Source organism: Myxocyprinus asiaticus, chromosome 36 (assembly GCF_019703515.2).
Source record: "Myxocyprinus asiaticus isolate MX2 ecotype Aquarium Trade chromosome 36, UBuf_Myxa_2, whole genome shotgun sequence".
NCBI classification, from domain to species: Eukaryota; Metazoa; Chordata; class Actinopteri; order Cypriniformes; family Catostomidae; genus Myxocyprinus; species Myxocyprinus asiaticus.
In genome coordinates, this window is record NC_059379.1 from 30,849,951 (window position 1) to 30,869,879 (window position 19,929).

General features: G+C 39.9%; 1 protein-coding gene and 1 long non-coding RNA gene across 4 annotated transcripts in view; both read right to left on the bottom strand.

The window, feature by feature from the left end:
• Window positions 1-2,026: 2,026 nt before the first annotated feature.
• si:ch211-136m16.8 (uncharacterized) lies at window positions 2,027-7,549 on the bottom strand. 2 transcript variants are annotated; one of them, XM_051674966.1, is made up of 7 exons: window positions 7,235-7,548; window positions 7,029-7,087; window positions 3,628-6,276; window positions 3,297-3,513; window positions 3,038-3,126; window positions 2,666-2,751; window positions 2,027-2,525 (listed from the first exon to the last, which is right to left on the bottom strand). In XM_051674966.1, exons 2-7 carry the CDS (start codon window positions 7,083-7,085, stop codon window positions 2,462-2,464), a joined length of 3,162 nt encoding a protein of 1,053 aa, XP_051530926.1. In that variant the 5' UTR covers window positions 7,086-7,087; window positions 7,235-7,548; the 3' UTR covers window positions 2,027-2,461. The 2 variants fall into 2 exon arrangements, with proteins under 2 accessions (XP_051530926.1, XP_051530925.1); XM_051674965.1 differs by having other exon boundaries at window positions 7,029-7,549.
• A 4,213-nt stretch (window positions 7,550-11,762) lies between these two features.
• The window catches only part of LOC127427433 (uncharacterized), a 33,290-nt gene continuing 25,123 nt past the window's right edge, over window positions 11,763-19,929 (bottom strand). Inside the window, exons 2-3 of one of the 2 annotated variants that reach the window (XR_007894939.1) lie at window positions 13,361-13,522; window positions 11,763-12,812 (exon numbers count right to left, since the gene is read on the bottom strand). This is a non-coding gene — a long non-coding RNA (uncharacterized LOC127427433). Of the gene's footprint in view, window positions 13,078-13,360; window positions 13,523-19,929 lie in introns of both variants that reach the window. The other variant, XR_007894940.1, reaches the window with a different exon arrangement.

Below are 19,929 nucleotides of genomic sequence, written 5' to 3' on the forward strand. Positions count from 1 at the left end.
CCTCAGCTGGCGAAGGAAGTACAACATCTGCTGGGCCTTTTTCACAATGGAGTCAATGTGTGTCTCCCACTTCAGGTCCTGTGAGATGGTAGTGCCCAGGAACCTGAATGACTCCACTGCTGCCACAGTGCTGATTAGAAAGGTGAGGGTGGTCACTGTTGGGGTGTTCCTCCTAAAGTCCACAATCATCTCCACCGTTTTGAGCGTGTTCAGCTCAAGGTTGTTTTGACTGCACCAGACAGCCAGCTGTTCAACCTCCCTTCTGTATGCAGACTCATCGTCATCTCGAATGAGGCCGATGACAGTGGTGTCGTCTGCAAACTTCAGGAGCTTGACAGAGAGGTCCTTGGTGATGCAGTCGTTGGTGTAGAGGGAGAAGAGTAGTGGGGAGAGCACACATCCCAGGGGGGCACCAGTGCTGATTGTACAGGTGCTGGAAGTGAGTTTCCCCTGTCTCACAAGCTGCTACCTGTCCATCAGAAAGCTGATAATCCACTGACAGATAGACATGAGAACAGAGAGTTGGTGTAATTTAGTCCGGAGTATAGCTGGGATGATGGTGTTGAAAGCCGAACTGAAGTCCACAAAAAGGATCCTTGCATATGTCCCTGGTCTGTCCAGATGTTGCAGGATATGATGCAATCCCATGTTGAAGCAAATTGAAGGGGATCTAGAAAGGGTCCAGTGATTTTCTTCAGGTGGGCCAACACCAGTCTCTCAAATGATTTCATGATCACAGACGTCAGGTCTGTATTCATTAAGTCCTTTGCGTTTGAAGCAGCATGGGACTTCACACTGCTCCAGTGATCGATTGAAGATCTGTGTGAAGATGGGGGCCAGATGGTTAGCACAGGATTGAAGACACGCTGGTGAGATTCCATCTGGGCCTGAAGCTTTCCTTGTCTTTTTTTTCCGAAAGATGCGGCTCACATCATCTTCACAGATCTTAAGTGCAGGTTGAGTAGCAGGAGGGGGGTTGCAGGAGGTGTTGGTGATTGTGTGAAGTGAAGGTGAGAGTGGGTGTGGGGTGTGAGATTGGGCCTTTCAAATCTGCAGTAGAACACATTCAGGTCATCAGCCAGTTGTTGGTCCACCACAGGGTTGGGGGTAGGAGTCCTGTAATTTGTGAGTTGTTTCATGCCACTCCATACTGATGCAGGGTTGTTAGCTGAAAACTTGTTTTCCAGCTTCTCAGAGTATCTTCTTTTAGCCACTCTGATTTCCTTGTTCAGTGTATTTCTGGCCTGATTGTACAAGACAATATGGCGGATAAGAAAAGAAAGCAAGTGGAATGAATAGATTTCAGCCATACTTCATCAGGGGATGTTGGTATTGACCCATGACCTGAATATATGATGAAAGAACAACGACCGTGGAAGTAATTTTCTCGGGTTTGGTTAAACAAGCACAATTTAAGCACAAGAAACAATTTATTTTTACAGTTGAGCAGAGCCATCCGACTTGCGGTTCTCCACCGTTGCCTCGGCTTCCGAATAATTATGGGACCATTACAGTTGATCCGCACTTCAAAATCTCGTCGGAAATAGTAGGTCATCTTGCTTATGGTTTCATGAATACTGAGGATTTGGACATTCTTGTAAAACCGACACCTACCTGTCGTAAAATTGTCCGTGACTTCTCTTATAAAATAGCAAATGGTATTTGCTCTGATGCCCAGTGGCGGTTCTAGCTTGTATGGCGCCCTGGGCAAAGCCCCCTTCATCACCCCCCATTTCCCTCCAGCTAACAAAAGTTGTTGACAGGGAGGGAGGGTGGTTGGAGATGAGATGGCTGGTGGACTTCAGGGTGCCCACTTTTTTGTGTGGGCACCTCGTGCCGCTCCCCAGGCGGCTGCCCATGTCGCCCATGCCTAAATCTGTCCCTGCTGCTGCCCTCCAGTGTTGTGAAGACATATGGCTGCCAACAGCTCTTTGCTGCCTCCTTGCAGCTATAGACACATGTGACTTCTACTGATAAACATGGGCATATCACAGCAGTTTTTACAACAAAGAAACAAGTCTTGCAATGAAAAAGTGCAAAAATATTTATTGATATTTATCTCACAATGAATGGCCTTGACCTCACTTCAAGTTTTTATTTCATACTTCATTTGCTTCCAAGTAAATTCTGAGCTTCGCTGAGCTTGGTAAGGCACACACAATGTTAAGACTATACATGAGATTGAAAGTCTTAAAATAAATTTCAGAACACAGCTGAAATAAATTATTATTTTTTTTTTTTTTTCACTGAGCAGTGAGCAGATATCTAATGAAATGGAGGAAGTGAAATTGAAATATTGCTTAACTTCAGTGGTAAACACAGGCTTCAGACTTTTGCAATAGCAAAAAACCCCACAATATTTGTCAGGTTGCATAGTGCTTAAATAAGAAAATAAATTACAAATAGAAACCAGGTGGAGAATGCATCTCTGCATCCAAATATAATGAAATAATCAAATTGATTACTCCTTTAGAGGCTTTTTGAGTTTGCCTTTGAGTTCTGCCATCATCAAGGGACTGCCCATACTGCACAAAATAAAGACAAACATTAAAACAGTTAGTAGAGCCAGTTTGTATTCTATGTTGGTTGCGAAAAAATTGCAGTTACACCTAATGCTCAAGATTATATGGAAAGGAATAATGCAGACTGATATTACAGGTCCTACCCAGGATGTCTTGGTGGTGTCCATTTGGGTTTAAGTGACACTGGCTCTTGTTTGACAGAATCCTCTGTTATTGCCACTGACTTTTGCTGAGTAGAGGAAATTATGGTTACCACCATAGATCTACCCAATGATTTATAAAAATACTAATATATGCCTTGATAATATTGTGCTTAGATTATGCATTAAAAGGTCTAGTTCACCCAAAAATAAAATCATGTCATCATCAAGTTGTTCCACATCCTTCATGTCTTTCTTTCTTTAACTGCACAAAGAAGGAGATCAACAGAACACAACATCATTTTTGGGTGAACTATCCCTATAACTTTGCCACGTTTCCATTAGCTTTCATGTACTCAAACAGTGTGCCCATACCTGTTCCTGTACCTGTAGTCGGCTCTCTGCCTCTCCATACTCTCTTGCTTTCTTACCAAACTCAGTTTTTTTCAGTGCGGGCATCATACCTAAAAAATAAAATAAAAATCGAGAATTCTAAAAAACAATCCATATCCTTCTAAAATGTTCTGATTAACATTGCCCAAGGACTGAAAGTTAATTTAATTTGCTTTACATACCTAAATAATCATATATATATGTATATATATTAATTTAGGTTTTATTTGGGGTAATTTACCTGGGAGTTTAAATCCAATGACCCCTTTACTTGGCACAGAGACTGCGATTCCCTGACCTCCCTTCAACAGGCCGCATGCTGGAGGCTTTGGAAGAAAGGGTTCCACTGAGGCCTTAAAAATAAGTTTTCTAGGGTCTTTGGGTGGCCGAACTAGGGGATTCTTCACTGCAATTCTAGACTTCTGAACACTAAAGTCCAAATATGAGTCCTTGAATGCCTGAAAATAAAATAAAAAAGCCATGCCTGGTTTACTGTTCCTAGTTCTCTTAAGATCACATCTATATTTGTAGTGCCATGGGTGATTGATTTACTCAAAATAAATATACACTACCTGTAGATCTAAATTAACAGTAGTTGGCCAGTCTGTTGTTGGGGCCTTTTCTTCTCCTATCTTCACTTCTGGAACATCTTTGCTCACATTTTCAAATCTTCTTTTAATCCTGGATTTGCTGATTTCCATTATGTCTTCATGACAACATAACACTGCTTCTCCAGCTGTACCCTTCTCTTCTATATGTTCAACAGCGTCAGTTGTTTCGGACACAGGTGAAAGAATACGGTCATCGTTTTGTTTCTTGACAACTTCACAAATTGATGTTTCCATCTCTACTATGCTCTCCTCTGTCCCAGCTAAGAACTCGGACGCCTCCATATTTTCTTGCTCTAGGACTAAGGTACCAGTTGGCAGTTCTTGAAATTCTGCATCACCAAGTTTTTCTGTTGAAAGTCCTACCAAAGGTTCTACTTCTTGTCCTACATTATTTTCCATTTCTATCATTTCCTTTAGGACTTGATTAATTATTTCGTCTACATACTCTAAAGTGGTCTTCAATGCATCCGTTTCATCTAACAATCTGATCTCTATATTCTCCTGTCCCTCTGAGTATATGTCTGAGTCTTTCTTCAAATCTAGAGTTTCGACCAGAAACTCTGCTGGACTCAAAGGTCTTGTTAGTCCAGTCTGTGATCCAACTGGCCCAATTTTCACTTCTACCACATCTGGTGCATCCTCTGCATCAAGTTTCATATCAACTGGATAAGGTTCAGTTCCAGCAATTGCACACACAACAACAGATTTCCTTTCACCTTCTGCCGGTGATTCACTGACAGTGTCCATTGTTGCTTGAGACAATTTGCATTCTCTTACTGTGGTCAACTCAAGAAGCTCACTGTCTGCTTGACTGTTTGTCTCATAGGTTTTCATATTTGCTTTTCTTGAACTGATCTTTGCTTCCACGGTTTCAAAAGTCAGCGCATGTTTTTTGAGAGAGAACTTGGTTTTGTCCATTTCCTGAAGTGTTGCATTTAAGTAATCAATTGGAGTTTCAATGTCTTGTTCAATCTCAATTGCCTCCTTGCTATCCTTCAATTCTAGCTCAACAGAGTGGGGGACCACAGAGTCCCTTTGTGAATGCTCTTCTGTTAGAGTGTTTGGCTGATCTAAGTTAGTCTTAATCTCCTCAATACATCCCAAAGCAGTCTCTACTGTTTTTACTTGGTCCACAGCCCCTGTCTTTACTGATCCAACCTCTGGCCCTTTCCTCAATTCTCCAAAGAGTTCAGAAACAATGAGATCCGAAAACACAGCCTCAGTTTTTATGGCCACCACAGGTGGTCCAGTTCCTGTTTGTAGAGTATCCTGTTTTGATAAATCAGACTGCAAGGTGTCTTTAGATGTAGCAACAGTTTCAAAAAATGAATCAACTACTGTGGCTATGTTCCTTCCTGGTTCATTACTTCGTACAATTTCTTCAAATATTTCTTCTGAAGCCCTTGGCAGTGTAACTTCTAGCTTCAATAACTCAGATTTAGTTTCATCTACATTCTTTGTTTGTGCAGTTTGGGTTTCTCCCAGCCTTCCATCATAACTTTCCTCTATGTTGCAAATGCCTGTACCTGCTAATTCACAAGTGTCCAGCCAATCCAGTTGTTCACTCTCTTGAATGTCTTTATCCTGCTCAGTTGTATCCATACTTCCCAGCTCATTTTTTGATATGTGCTCATTTTCAATCATTTCTTCTGAATGTTTTTTAATTACTTCAAGTCTTTCAATCTCAAGAGGGTTTGAAAATGCACTATCTTCCTTTGAATCTCCATCTTTCACTTGTGATTCAGTTCCTTCGTCTTCAAAATCTTCAACTTTCTCCAGTTGCTGATTTTGGACAACAGTTTGTTGCTCCTTTTCATCAATAACACATTCAACCCCTTTTTCCTTGGGAAAGTCTGTGGTGTATTCTGTCCCCCTGATGTCTGCGGTTTCTCTATAGTCCACCTTGTTAATCAATTTTTCCTGTTCTACGTCTTGTCCATAAAGCTCAGATTTGATTGTTACCTCTGCATTATTTTGATCTTCTCTCATGAAATCACACACTTGAAAACTGTCATCCTCATGATCACATTCTTCTTCTTTTTTATCTTTACTGGAACCATCTTTTTGTTTACTGTCCACAATTTCAACTGGCTCTTCTTCAGTTTCACTCACCTTACGCTCCTCACAGCTTGCATCAGACGAAACTGGCTCTTTTTCAACACGTGCTTCACTTTTTTGTCTTTCTTCATTTTTGTCATCGATCTGAACATCCAAAGTTCTTGTTCCACTCTTTTGCTTGTGTCCATCACTGTCTACATCATCACCTGAAACACTCTCGCCATGATTGGTGCCAATGGACCACACTGCACAATGGTAAGTTTGTTTCTTTGTGGTGTTTACATGAAGTTCAATATGATCATCTGTGACCACATTAGTGTTTTCCCACTGTGCCAAAGCACCTTGCATTCTGGCCTCAGGCAACACACATTTGACCTCTGTATTGTTTTCATTTTCATTGCATTTCTTACCCTCCACCTTTTTCTCAGCTTCATTTTCTTTTTCTTCCCTGTTAATCTCATTTGCTGTATTTTTCGAAACAACATTATTTTGGTTTCCTTCATCTGTAACTTCCGGTCTGAGGTATCTTGCAACAGCTCCTGTGAGATAACCCTATATGAGCACAACATTGAAACACATGAGTCCATAAGAGGCAGAATGAACTATAAGATTTATAACCCGTTTTTCTATAGTCCTCAACTGAATTGAGAAAGTCAATGGAGTACTATAGTAGACAAGCAACTACATAGTTATAGTTTATCAAGACAATCTTTGATGTTGGCTTGGCAAAGCCTTGTCTGAAGTTTAAACTAGTTTTAAAAGTTTCATGTTTAAACAGACAGTAATACGTCAAGCCAGCTAGATAAGTAGTCAGACAGGCTGTCAGATAGACAGATGAATGAATGGATGGATATAGATATAAAAAAGCAAGTCAAAGCATCTTAAAGCAGATTAAAAGCCTTGTGTGGGTTTGTTTACAAATGTTTTGACAGCTGGAGTTAGAACTGAACATTCCATTGGCTCATTTGAACATTCGTCCATGTCAGTCTATGGGATTGTTCCCATTTTTGATCGCCATGTTTGGGAAAACTTTATGTGCAGTCAGTTAGAAAAGACACAGTACACTAAATCTAACCAAGGTTGGTGGATGTAGCTTGAAAGTTCTAAGAGTTACAATTGATTTTTTTATTTTTTATTTTTTATAGGGATTTTGGGAAAACCCTAAACCAAGTCTGTAGAATAACAGTAAGTTGGCTCTGTCAAGCCAACATAATAAAACATAACTAAAATGCAGATATAGACAAATGGATTTACCATTATTAATAAGCCAATCAGGAAAAAAATGATCAACAACATTTACTCACCCAAACAGTCCAAATAGAGCGACCAAAGCGACTCCCCGAGTTTTCGGAAGCGTCCATAGCTGATGAAACGAGAAAAGATCAAGAGTGGACAGATTAATGAAACTTTCTCAAAGTTTGGTAGCGACGCACGTGTTTTTCCTCACAACATCTTAGTTCAGACCGTTAACAGCGGGACTCCGCGTTTTAACACGGGCGGTAAGACTTACAAGTGTATTTGTTTTCTTACTGGATGGTGGTGGTGCTCGCATTTGTTTAGTTCCTGACGCTCATATGTCCGGTGTTTTAATAAGGAAGACGCTCTGTGTGAAGCATCACACCAGCCAACGCAAGAGCAAAAAACACTCGCACGGAGTTGGTTTGTGGTGAGAAAAAAATTGTCATTAGACCTGTCATGTCATTTCGGTGAACAGTTCCCTTCATAATCAAAGGCCGTGTCTCAAAACTTACTATGCTACCTAAAAAGACAATGTTTTGGGGAACATTTGCGTGTTCCGGACCAGCAGTATTCTTGGGTCATCATTTGCGCGTGAATCATTTTCTGCGTATGGACGTGCTGATTATGCCCACAAATGCTGCACGTGCACTCGCGTATTCTGCTCAAAATACTGTGTAGGAAGGCAGCTCACTAGGTTTTTAAAGCACAGCCATAGGGTTCCGCTGCATGCAGCGGTTACTGCTGTGCAACGCGTGTGTGTGTGTGTGTGCGCACACTACCGCTCCAGGCTTGTTTTTCCAACACATACAGTATCAGCATAAATTCGTAGTAGATTTTGCACTTTGTCAGTTATGCCAATGTTGGTTGATAAAGTAAACTAAAGATTGCTTAGGTTGAAGTATACCTTTATACATATTTGCATTGAGCTTAAGTGTTTGAATATGCACACACAAGTGTTCAGTGTTGTGGTTGAGGTTTGAGAGTCAGCTTAGCACACGGTCAAAATTAGTCATATTGGTGCATTTTCTCTCACTCTCTCATGTACTCTCTTTTTAAACAAAGTCACTGGCAAATTTATTTATTTTTATTTTTTATTTTTTATATTTATACTTTATATTTAAATCTGTTTAATTAAAATAATTGATGACATACATTATTCAGAAATATGTAGTGAGTGGCAACGTTTCTGTTGTGTTATGCATTACATAATTAGTAGTAAAAGAAAAGATGCACATGTTTAGGAAAAAATAAATATGGCTGCAAATGTGCTCAGAGATGTGTTGGAAGCCTATCCAGAGAAGATATGGGTCAGGTCTGGGATTTCAAAATAACTCTGTGGGCTCTGCAAAAACAAAAAACAAAATAAAATTGAGAAGTAAAATATGACATTCTGAAATCGGAATACATCAAGTAAGACCTTAAAAATAAAATATATAAAAAAGTATATATAGTATATATAGAATGTACAGTATTGTACTGTATTGACATTCAGCTGTCGGTTGATAGTCAGTTATTAAGAGAGAATATAATATAATAATAATAATATAATTTATGACAGTCCGGTGTGAGATATGAGTAAGGGTAATAAAGTGCAGTGCTGATGTATTTGATCGTGGGAGATCAAGAGTTCAAAAGTCTGATTGCTTGGGGGAAGAAGCTATCATGAAGTCGGCTGGTGCGGGTCCTGATGCTGCGATACCGCCTGCCTGATGGTAGCAGTGAGAACAGCCCATGGCTCGGGTGGCTGGAGTCTCTGATGATCCTCCGAGCTTTTTTCACACACCGCCTTGTATATATTTCCTGGAGGGAGGGAAGCTCACCTCCGATGATGTGTCTGGCAGTTCGCACCACCGTTTGCGGTGCTTTGCAGTTGTGGGCGGTGCTATTGCCGTACCAGGCGGAGATGCAGCCAGTCAGGATGCTCTCTGCAGTGCAGGTGTAGAACTGTGTGAGGATGTGGCGGTTCATTCCAAACTTCCTCAGCCGTCTCAGGAAGAAGAGGCACTGATGAGCCTTCTTCACAACGACTTCAGTGTGGATGGACCATGTGAGTTCCTCAGTGATGTGGACACCCAGGAACTTGAAGCTGCTGACTCTCTCCACTGGTGCTCCATTGATGGTGATGGGACTGTGTTCTCTGTCTTTTCTCCTGAAGTCCACCACAAGCTCCTTTGTCTTACTGACGTTGAGGGAGAGGTTGTGCTCCTGACACCAGTGTGTCAGAGTGTGCACCTCCTCTCTGTAGGCTGTTTCATCATTGTCAGTGATCAGACCTACCACCGTCGTGTCATCAGCAAACTTAATGATGGCATTGGAGCTATGTGTTGCCACACAGTCATGTGTGTACAAGGAATACAGTAGTGGGCTGAGAACACAGCCCTGTGGGGCTCCAGTGTTGAGGGTCAGTGATGAGGAGATGTTGCTGCCTATTCTAACCACCTGGCATCTGCTTGACAGGAAGTCCAGGATCCAGCTGCACAGTGAGCTGTTTAAGCCCAGAGCCCGGAGTTTCTCATCTAGCTTGGAGGGCACTATGGTGTTAAATGCTGAGCTGTAGTCTACAAACAGCATTCTCACATAAGTGTTCTTTTTTTCCAGGTAGGAGAGAGCAGTGTGTATTGTAGATGCAATGGCATCATCAGTGGAGCGGTTGTTGCGGTAAGCAAACTGCAACGGGTCAAGAGAGAGAGGCAGCACAGAGCAGATGTAATCTCTGATTAGTCTCTCAAAACATTTGCTGATGATGGGGGTCAGAGCAACAGGACGCCAGTCATTTAAGCAAGTCATTTTTGATTGCTTTGGAACAGGCACAATGGTGGATGTTTTAAAGCATGCACCACCTACTCTGCAGGGAGCAGAATTTATAGTAAAAAATAAATAAAAAAAAACTTAAATATTGATCTGTTTCTCACCCACACCTATCATATCGCTTCAGAAGACATGGATTAAACAACTGGAGTCATATGGATTACTTTTATGTTGCCTTCATGTGCTTTTTGGAGCTTCAAAGTTCTGGCCACCATTCAATTGCATTAAATGGACCAACAGAGCTAAAATATTCTTCTAAAAATCCTTTTTTTCCCCTCTGTGAACAATCCCTTAAACAAAGTATGCTATAAAGAATGTAGCTTTAATCTTCTTTTGCAACAAGCATTTACATATTTCAGTTTTTCTCAAGTTCTGTGCCTGTAGTTCTCTCACTTCTGGTGTCCCATGTGATGGGCTGTTTTAGGGCTATGTGATGAATGGTGACCCACACCCTGGTTTCTCCTCTCTCCAGCTCTGCCCTGGTTTCTCCTGCACTGGCTCATGGCTGAAAAGAAGCCTTCAGCATCAGGCTGTGGGGCTGCCAGAGGGACTCTGGGGAGAGAGTCTGTTACTGCCAACCTTTTAGAATTATGCAATTTGATATATTTTGAAATATTGTATATTGTTTGTATATGTGTGTATGTGATACCTCCTTCCTCATTTGGCTCTGAGAACTGGATCTCTGAAACTTTAGGTGGTGCTAAACAAAAATTCAACAACTGTAAACATGCACCTCTTGTACATGCTAAAAGAGAACAATTAACTGGAAGTAGGAACCGATAAATTAAAACCACAATACAGGTCAAGAACATGTCATTTTTCACCCTAAAAAAAAAAAAAAAAAAAGAAGAAAAGAGAAAAGAAATAAGCCATTGATTTTGTTGTTGAAGCTGGTGTGATGTCGGCTTTAGGTTAAATTTGAAATTAAATGCTACCATACTGCTTACAGCATACTGTGCAGTAGGCTATACAGTGAAATATACTATTGTTTTTTTTTAACATTTCAAACAGTTGTATGCAACATTGTTGCTTATTTTGTTATTTGAGTTAAAAATCCCAATTATATATTATTTAAATTGTAAAATATATACATCGCGGTAGCATTTACTGCCTTTAATGTATGCTGATTTTAATACAATGCAAAAAAATCTTACTGGTCCTAAAACTAGGCTAATTTTTTTATGCAAAATATAATTTTTTGTTTTGCTAGATTTTGAAAACTTAACAAGAAACATTATTAATCTAATTAATCAGGTTATCAGAGACCTAAGCATGCCCTCTTACCTAGAATCGTAAACTTATCGGACACTCTCTCTGCCACAGTCTTGTCTTTGCCCTTATATGAAATCTGACATTTAAAGACTGCACTCTTGTGAATGGACAGATAGGGTATAAAGGAGAAAGAAGAGAAGAGCTGTTTGTTTGAGCTGGAGGACTTTCGGTGTGGCAGCTGTGTGTGTAGCTTGTAATATCCTTATGCAGAAGAGGGCAGTAAAGGCCCTTTCTCTGATCCCACAGACACACGAGAATTGCGAGGAGTGTAGGTTGCCATGTGACATTTTTTCTCTGAGAGAGAGAGAGAGAGAGAGAGAGAGAGAGAGAGAGACACATGTTGGTGCAGCTATCATTATGAGGACTCTCCATAGACATAATGATTTTTATACTGTAAGAACTATAGATTCTATCCCCTAACCCTAACCCTCACAAAAAACTTTTCAATAAAACATCGTTTAGTATGTTTTTTTTTTTTTTGTTTTTTTTTAAGCGATTTGAGTTATGGGGACACGAGAAATGTTCTCATAAACCACATTTATAGTATAATACCCTTGTAATTACCAGTTTGTAACCTAAAAAAAGTCCTCGTAAACCACTTAAACCTGCCCCCCCCCCCACACACATAAAGAAAGATATATATATATATAGAGAGAGACAGACTGCCAATTTACGTTTATGCAGGTTAATAATTTGGATTACTTACATAATATCCCATGTGTACAAAAAACCAACCCTGGCATATCTACTAGGTCTGACACTACATTATTATCATCTGGATTTGTCCCTTTCACACACTGTAATGAGAGCTGTGCAGAAACAATGCATTTAATGCCACTTCAAAACGTCAATTAACTTGTATTGGCTCGGCTTTTCAAGTGGTTCTACCACTCGTCAACATGTTGGGTCTGTGTCGACTAGTTGTGGATCACATGACTTTAGTGGATCACATGCTTGTTTTATACATGGCAACATTAGTTTAGTATAAACTATAAAATATACAGCATTTGGAATCGTCCTGGTGCATTTTTCGTAACACAGCGTGTTATAAGTGAACCATGCTGCATGTGACACCGACATCTGAGATGGTCTGCCGGAGTGTTCATATACTAGGCAAAATTCTTGTGAAACACCCTGAAATTAATCAAGTGTCACCCAAAGACCACTGAAGCTGCAGGATGTATTGGGAATCATTTACATAATGTAAACTCTGACTCGCTGACAAGTAAAAAGGTGTAGTCATGAAATCCATACAATAATCAGACCATTTTTGAAAGCGTTGGGAAGGTGAATCTCTAGTGTAGGGGATTACAGCTTGGGCCCGTAGACCAGTAGGCTTGGAATGAAGACCAGAAGTCGAGGTGTCAATCAAATTAGTTGAATTTTACTGAAGAGAGTTGTTTGCAAAATCAAAATGGCCGAAGTCAGCAGTGCAAAAGCCTCTGAGTTCGAAGACAGGAGAATCACGAACTGAACTCAGTTCCAAAAACATCAATGCTTATAGTCAGATACACAGTTACGTTGACGTTAATGCTATAGTTTCTAGAATTCTGATTGGTTACAAGCATAGATAACTATAGAACATTTCTGAACATGGTCATCATGTACATCGTTTATCTCATTGATTATTGGCATGATATTTTAGTTCCGTATATAGGATCCAATGGTCTGAGTCAGGTCCTAGGCCACGGACAGTCTTCCCCTTATGGACAGTAGTAGGTCTCTGAGGTCCAGTTGTCCACCTCTCGACTGCTATCCTCACTTAATTCCTGAAACAGAAATACCTTTGGAAAAACACACACAGAGTTTCTCCTATTCAAGGTCTTATATTACAATGCTTCTGTTGGAGACTGATCTTATCTTATTGGAACTTAAAACATAGAGGTAATTGTACTTTCCCTCAGGAGAGATGAAGTTGTATTCTTGTTAACTTGGCAGAAACATTCATAATCAAATGTTTGTTGTTGGGTCATGAAGACACTAGAGAGGTGGCCTACGTGACCTAGGCCTCTTAGTCAGGAGACACACTGTCTCCTAAAGCATGAAGACAGATATGGAATATGCTCGTACAAGCAGTTTGAGACCGACACCACAAAGAACATATATTAAGATACTTAAAATAATAAATCATTAGCTCAGAAGGATATATGTGATAAAAATACTGATTAGTTCCACTAAAATAATTCACTTAATCACATTAGGTTAAATGCTGATCAGTTTAAATTTATTTCACTCTAAGGATATATATATTGAAGAGCGGAGGTGGTGATCCAGGTGTCTACCCCTTCACTAGTGTTGTCTGATAATGAACTGATACCTGTATATGAAGTGTCTGTTATGAGGACATCATTAAGAAACCATGTCATCTGTACCCTGTCTGCCAGCCTGCCCTCCACACTGATGGTAACTCTGCCTTTCTTGCCCACAACCACCCTAGGTGGCAGAACAATCGCTGATACATTCAGAGTCTTCAGCTTCTCTGAAAAAAGTGTGAAAAAATAGAGCAATGAGGACATAGTAAAACAAAAGTGTGAAAGTTAAATTGTTGCAGTTGTGTGTGTGTGTGTGTGTGTGTAGAGAAAGAGAGAGCATGTATGCACCTTCACCAGACTTACCATCCCTCCTCTTCCAAGAAAATCCAAAGCATAGCAAGAAAATGAGTGTGAGTGAAATTATCATCATTGCCACTGAAGCTTTGTCTGATTTATTCAGACCTAGGTTTTGCACTGAAAGAAATTTGAGTAATAAAAATAATAAGAACTTTTTGGAATCTATTTTTTATTTTTTTTTTTTTTTTGCCACTTAAAGGTGAAGTGTGTAATTTTTCCAAAGTTAGATTACTTTATCCTATCCTCTCAGAAAAATTTTCTGTGGCGCTTTCAAACATTCCTCTGTTTGTTTGAGCAGCCCGTCTGGCCTGACACATTGGCTCAACCAATAGCTTGAGTTTCGGGTGGGACTATCTGTTTTATTGACTAATAGCAGATGGATGGTTTATTCAGAAATTTGTGTGAAAAGCCATGGGTTCCCTTTGGATTTTCCTATGAGTTTTTATAATGGCAGTTTTGGATTTATGAGTAAAATAAGGTCTGTGGTAAACATTACTTTAAGATAATTTGATATTGCGTTCTACAACATAAACTACACACATTCATTCCCCAAATGTGAATTTTCAACATACTTTTAAAAAAAGTATGTTGCTAAAAATTTGCTAGATAAGAACTCCAAAGGTTTTCTGTTTCATCAGGCATGTACACTCACATGCTTGTGGTATTTGTAGTCCATTAACAACTTGTTAGCAGCATACTTTTTTTTCAAAATTCACATTTGACGTATGACTGTGTAATTTATGTTGTAGGACAAAACGTCCAAGTATCTTCAAGTAGTGTTAACCACAGACCCTATTTTACTCATAAAGTGAAAACCCCCATTATAAAAACCCGTAGGAAGTTCCTGAGGGAACCCATGGCGAATTAGCCTTTCAGGTTCATATACCTATTGACATCACAGTTGAACAGCACTATTCTGTTTGGTGGCATTAGTGTAGCAAAAATTTGTCCGGTGTAAAAAATTTCAAAGTTAAAAGGATAGTTCACCCAAAAATGAAAATTCTCTCATTATTTACTCACCCTCATGCCATCCCAGATGTGTTTGACTTTCTTTCTTCTGCAGAACACATATTATGATTTTATGGTGCTAAAATTTTTATGCTCAAAAAAGCATATAAAGGCATCATAAAAGTAATCCATATGACTCCAGTGTTTTAATCCATATCTTCAAAAGAGGTATTATTGGTATGACTGAGCAGGGAGGAGAATTTATTGTAAAAAAAAAGACTTAAATATTGATCTGTTTCTCACATCTATCATATCTGACTTAAGTGATTTTTGGAGCTTCAAAATGTTGGCACCCATTCACTTGCATTGTATAAACCAAAAGAGTTGAGAAATTCTTCTAAAAATCTCCATTTAAGTTCAGCAGAAGAAAGAAAGTCATACACATCTGGAATGGCATAAGGGTGAGTAAATGATGAGAGAATTTTCATTTTTGGGTGAACTATCCCTTTAAGTAAGCCATTTGTATGTTGACTTCCCAAAGGGGGAAAATACTTGCTTTTTGGTGCTATTAAATCATTGCTTTGTTTGTTTGAGAGGTCAAAGGTGTCAACTACTAGTTTAGTGAATGGCGTGAGTTTGGGGTGGCACTGCCTGTTTGTGTGATCAATAGACAAAGTGGACTCCTGAGCACCCCATTGAGGATGTTCTCTTTGTTGATTGGAACATAAAGCACAACACACCTGTTGATCTTGTCAAACAGTAGCTTGTCATTGTGTTTGAATAAAGGATACTATAAATGTCATATTTCTGTGTACCTCGTGGGTCAATAATAGACAGATCAGTGGTTCCATAGACAAGTTTTGACACATGGGGCTGCTGAGCCACACACTGTACATCTCCTCCTCTGTTTCTTTCCTCAACACTCATGACACTTTGCTGTCATGATGACGTAAGGCAGGTAAACCCTGATCTCTGGTTAACGCTGTAATGCTGGTAAATCCCTGATTTTACCAGACAAAAATCAGGTCAACACAAACAATGTTTATCTTGTGGCTATACTTTTGAAACAGTGTGTATTTTAGCATTTCTGGACAAGCCCCATTCACACCCATTTTTATGTATTTTTTTTTTTTAATAAATGAGGGATGTGTCAAAATCATTTTTTGTGGTTATCAACATTATGTCAGAAATGCTGTCGATTGAACTTAACTTCTATGGAACCTGGAACATTCCTTTCGAGTGAGGGTGCCTACCCTATGTAGCGGAGAAGGGTGGGGGTTACCTGGATGTGATCCTGGTCTGACAAAACAGTTGTAATTAATGATGAATATGACAACTAGTGAAACTTCTGTGGAGACAACATCTTGCAAGTTGAATGCTTTACCAACACACTACGCTGTGTGAACATGCACATTGTTTGAGATGTAACCTTTGGACAAGGTTGGCTAATAAGCAAAAGCTAGCGACAACACATTGCTTGCATTTAAAATGTCACTTCCATCAACTGTAAAACAGTGAATACTTCAGTGTAGTAAAAAATAAAATAAATAAAATATTAGTGTCTGTTACATTTATGATGATACTATACACTTAGAAATCATACACTTTATGGTTGAATGCATAGTGAACAGTGCATCATTTGGGACACAGCTTCAGATTGGCTGCTTGGTTGATTGCTCCCCTGAATTATTTTTATTTTTAGCTGTTTACAGAGCTTTGGGCTGTTAAAAAATTAGGTGTAATTTCTCAAGACAACTATTTCAGTGAAATCTGTCAGGTTATGCAAGATTTTGTGTGTGGTATTGAAAACAAATCACTTACAGGACCTGTAAGTAGTGTACAATGGGGCTAAAGGCACACCTTAAGGAAATGCATGCATAAAAAGGCCTTTAGAAGACTCTAACTTAAAGCAGTACATATGAGACACAAGGGCTATTACTCACCTTGCTTTATTAGGGCCTGACACCACAAATAGAACAGGACTTCATGTCGATTTACTAGAGTGAGGACATGCAGTACTCCTTATCATTACTCTATTTCTTTCTTTCATTGCTTCTTGCTCTTTGTATTGGATACTGAAAAATACACTTACTGTATATAGGGGCAGGGGACAGTAGGCGGGGATCAAGCGAGCAGAGAAATAGATGCTGAGTGCAAAAAATGTGAAAAGGGGGTGTACAAACTTTATATCTAATGTTCAGTGCTGTCATTTAGTTTGATCACTAAAAGAGAGAGAAAGAGAGAGATAAACTGTGTGAAGAGGGTAAACATGGGGTATTGAGAGAGAGGGAGAGAGATGTTCAAAACACATTTAGGACAGTGGTCACTTAAAATTAAATCTGGCTCCTATCCAGTGTTCTGGACTACTTTACATTCATGCTGCATAGTGACCCAACTCAGACTGGGGTTTGCCAGCAGTCTCGGGCCTCTGCTAAAATAACTGTAAAATAACTGTACTTCCAAGGAAGAGTACTGGGAGGAGATTGGCTGAGCAGTTTGTTCACAACTTTTCTGCTCTATTCAACTTGATCTCATTCTATCTGTCCCCAGTTATGGTGAAACATTAACTTAATGAAGAGTTATAAAAGTTTGCGCTATAAAATATTTATAGCTTTGAGCGCATAGTAAACAACTTTATTAGCAGGTCAGAACTTTAGTAAAAGTGTCCATGACTGGAATTCACACTCCTTAGCCAAGTGTCTCTATAAAGACTTTCTTTAAGGTTCCGATTATATCTCTAAATCTGTAATACAGTATCTCAAAGCATGGTATCACAGATTAGATAAATATGGTTATCAGAGCATAGCACAGAGCTTGTTTTAGACCTTAAATGGTAAATTGAATGGATTTTGCTTGAAAATATAGTAATGACTTATTAATATTGTATACTTGAGTTGTACAGTTGTTTTGATGATGTTTAGTTAAAAAAAAAAAAAAACATTGGAGTCTTAAATTTTACCCACCAAGTTGTATTGAGCAGTTATGAGTAATAACTGCTAATTCTCTCATTAGATTTTAATATAAATTTTATATGATGTCATATTTAAATAAAATTTCACAGAAATGTTGATAAAAAAATATCTCTTCACATGTATCACACTGGATTTTATGTAGTTAATGCATATTTTGAAATGTGAAATAATTTTTTAGAAATTATTTTTGGAACATATTGGAAATTTTGGAAAATAATTATAAATATAAAATAATTTAATCAAACTTTTTGACTAATTATTAAGCCTAATATTGTGATACATTAACAGGCCTACACACTCCAATTATCAATTATCATTTTTGGTTTTGCTAAGATCTCGCTCTCTTCAGTCAGAGGTATAACACACTTGCTGATACAAAATGGTGGAGTGCCCATGACACTAGTTACTTGACTTTGTTGACCTATATGCGCTACAGAATTCTTGGCAGATTTGGTTGGATTTTTCAAATAGACAGAAGAAAAGTTTGGCGCAACGTCTTAAATGGACGTTATTTATAGGGAAGTGCACGGAACCTGTACTGAAATACCATATTCACCATCTGGTTATTCTGCACATACAGAGGTCTTCGACCTGATCTGAGTCCGATGGTACCTGACAAACCTACAGGTTTTGGGCCAGGTTCAGGTTGGCTATAGGACGAGTTACTGGCTGTTCACACGTGCGTCTGCACTGTTTTACAATTGTTTTTCTATGTAAACCTGCTCTGGACTGACGAATTTGATCGTTGCCCCACATCTCACTTTTTTCAGTGTACCTCAGGACCGTCACATTTAGACACTGTGTTAAGTTTAAAAGAACATTAATATTTCTAAATGCATCTCAAAAAACCTGCGTTCTGTTTTACAATTTGTTGTGCAGGACTGTCACATTTTTAGACTCTCTTTTTTGTGATTAACATTTTTTATTGATTCAGCTATTAAACAATGAAAAACAAAACACATACAAACAGAATCAACATGTAACCCTCACAAGCCTGTCCACCCAACTTAACCTACGTCCCATCTGCACTCCGTACAACACTCCTCAAGTGGCTCCACTCTTCTCATGGATCTGGACACCCTGGAATCTCTCATACCCTTGAGCTACTTAAAAACAAGTATTGGTGGCCTCATCAAGTCCGAGACGTTACCAGTTTCATCCGCTCCTGCTCTGACTGTGCCATGGCAAAAGCACCCTGACATCTCCCGACAGGTAAGCTTTTGCCTCTTCCCATTCCATGCCGTCCTTGGTCCCACATTGGTGTAGACTTCGTTATTGACCTTCTTCCTTTCCAAGGGTTTACTTGTATCCTATTAGCAGTAGACCAGTTTTCCAAATCATGCCGGCTGGTTTCCCTCAATGGTCTCCCCACTGCTATGGAGACCGCGGAGGTACTTTTCCAACACGTCTTCCAGAACTTTGGACTGCCCTCAATTAAACTCAAGGGTATGGAAGGCCTTCTTTAAACATCTGGGTGTCTCAATTAGTCTCTCCTCAAGTTACCATCCTCAGTCCAATGGCCAGATGGAGAGGAAGATCCAGGAGATAGGATGGTTCCTTCGTACCTACTGCCATACCAACCAACAGGAGTGGAGCCGCTACCTACCCTGGGCAGAATATGCCCAGAAATCTCTCCACCACCCTTCCACAGGTCTCACCGTGTTTCAGTGTGTCCTTGGATACCAACCACCTCTGTTTCCCTGGTCTGGAGAACCTTCCGTAGTACCAGCTGTGGATCACTGATTCCGTAACAGCAAACGGATCTGGAACGCTGCTCATGTACACCTTCAGCATGCTGTTCGACGCCAGAAGACCCAAGCTGATGCCAGACGTTCTATCACTCCCAAGTACCATCCAAGGCAGAAGGTCTGGCTCTCCACCAGGGACATTCGTCTCAAGCTCCCCTGCTGAAAGCTAAGTGCCCCTTACATCGGCCCATTCACCATCACAAAACAAATTAATCCTGTCACATACCATCTAGCACTGCATTCACAATATCGTATCTCTCCTTCATTCCATTTATCCCTTCTGAACCCTCATATATGTTTTCCCTGTTCTCCCTGTACAGAGTCTGATGAGGGTAACCAACCTCCGCTGCTGCTCCTGGAAGATGGCCCAGCTTACATCGTCAAGGCCATCTTGGACTCTCGACGTCGCCTGGGTAGACTAGAATACCTTGTTGATTGGGAGGGCTATGGTCCAGAGGAACAGTCCTGGGTTACCCGACATGACATCCTGGACCCATCACTTTTTCACTCACTTCCATAACCAACATCCTGATCGTCCAGCTCCTCATGGTCGAGGTCGCCCCAGACGTTGAGTGTTCCGGTCCATGGGAACTGCCCGTGGAGGGGGGT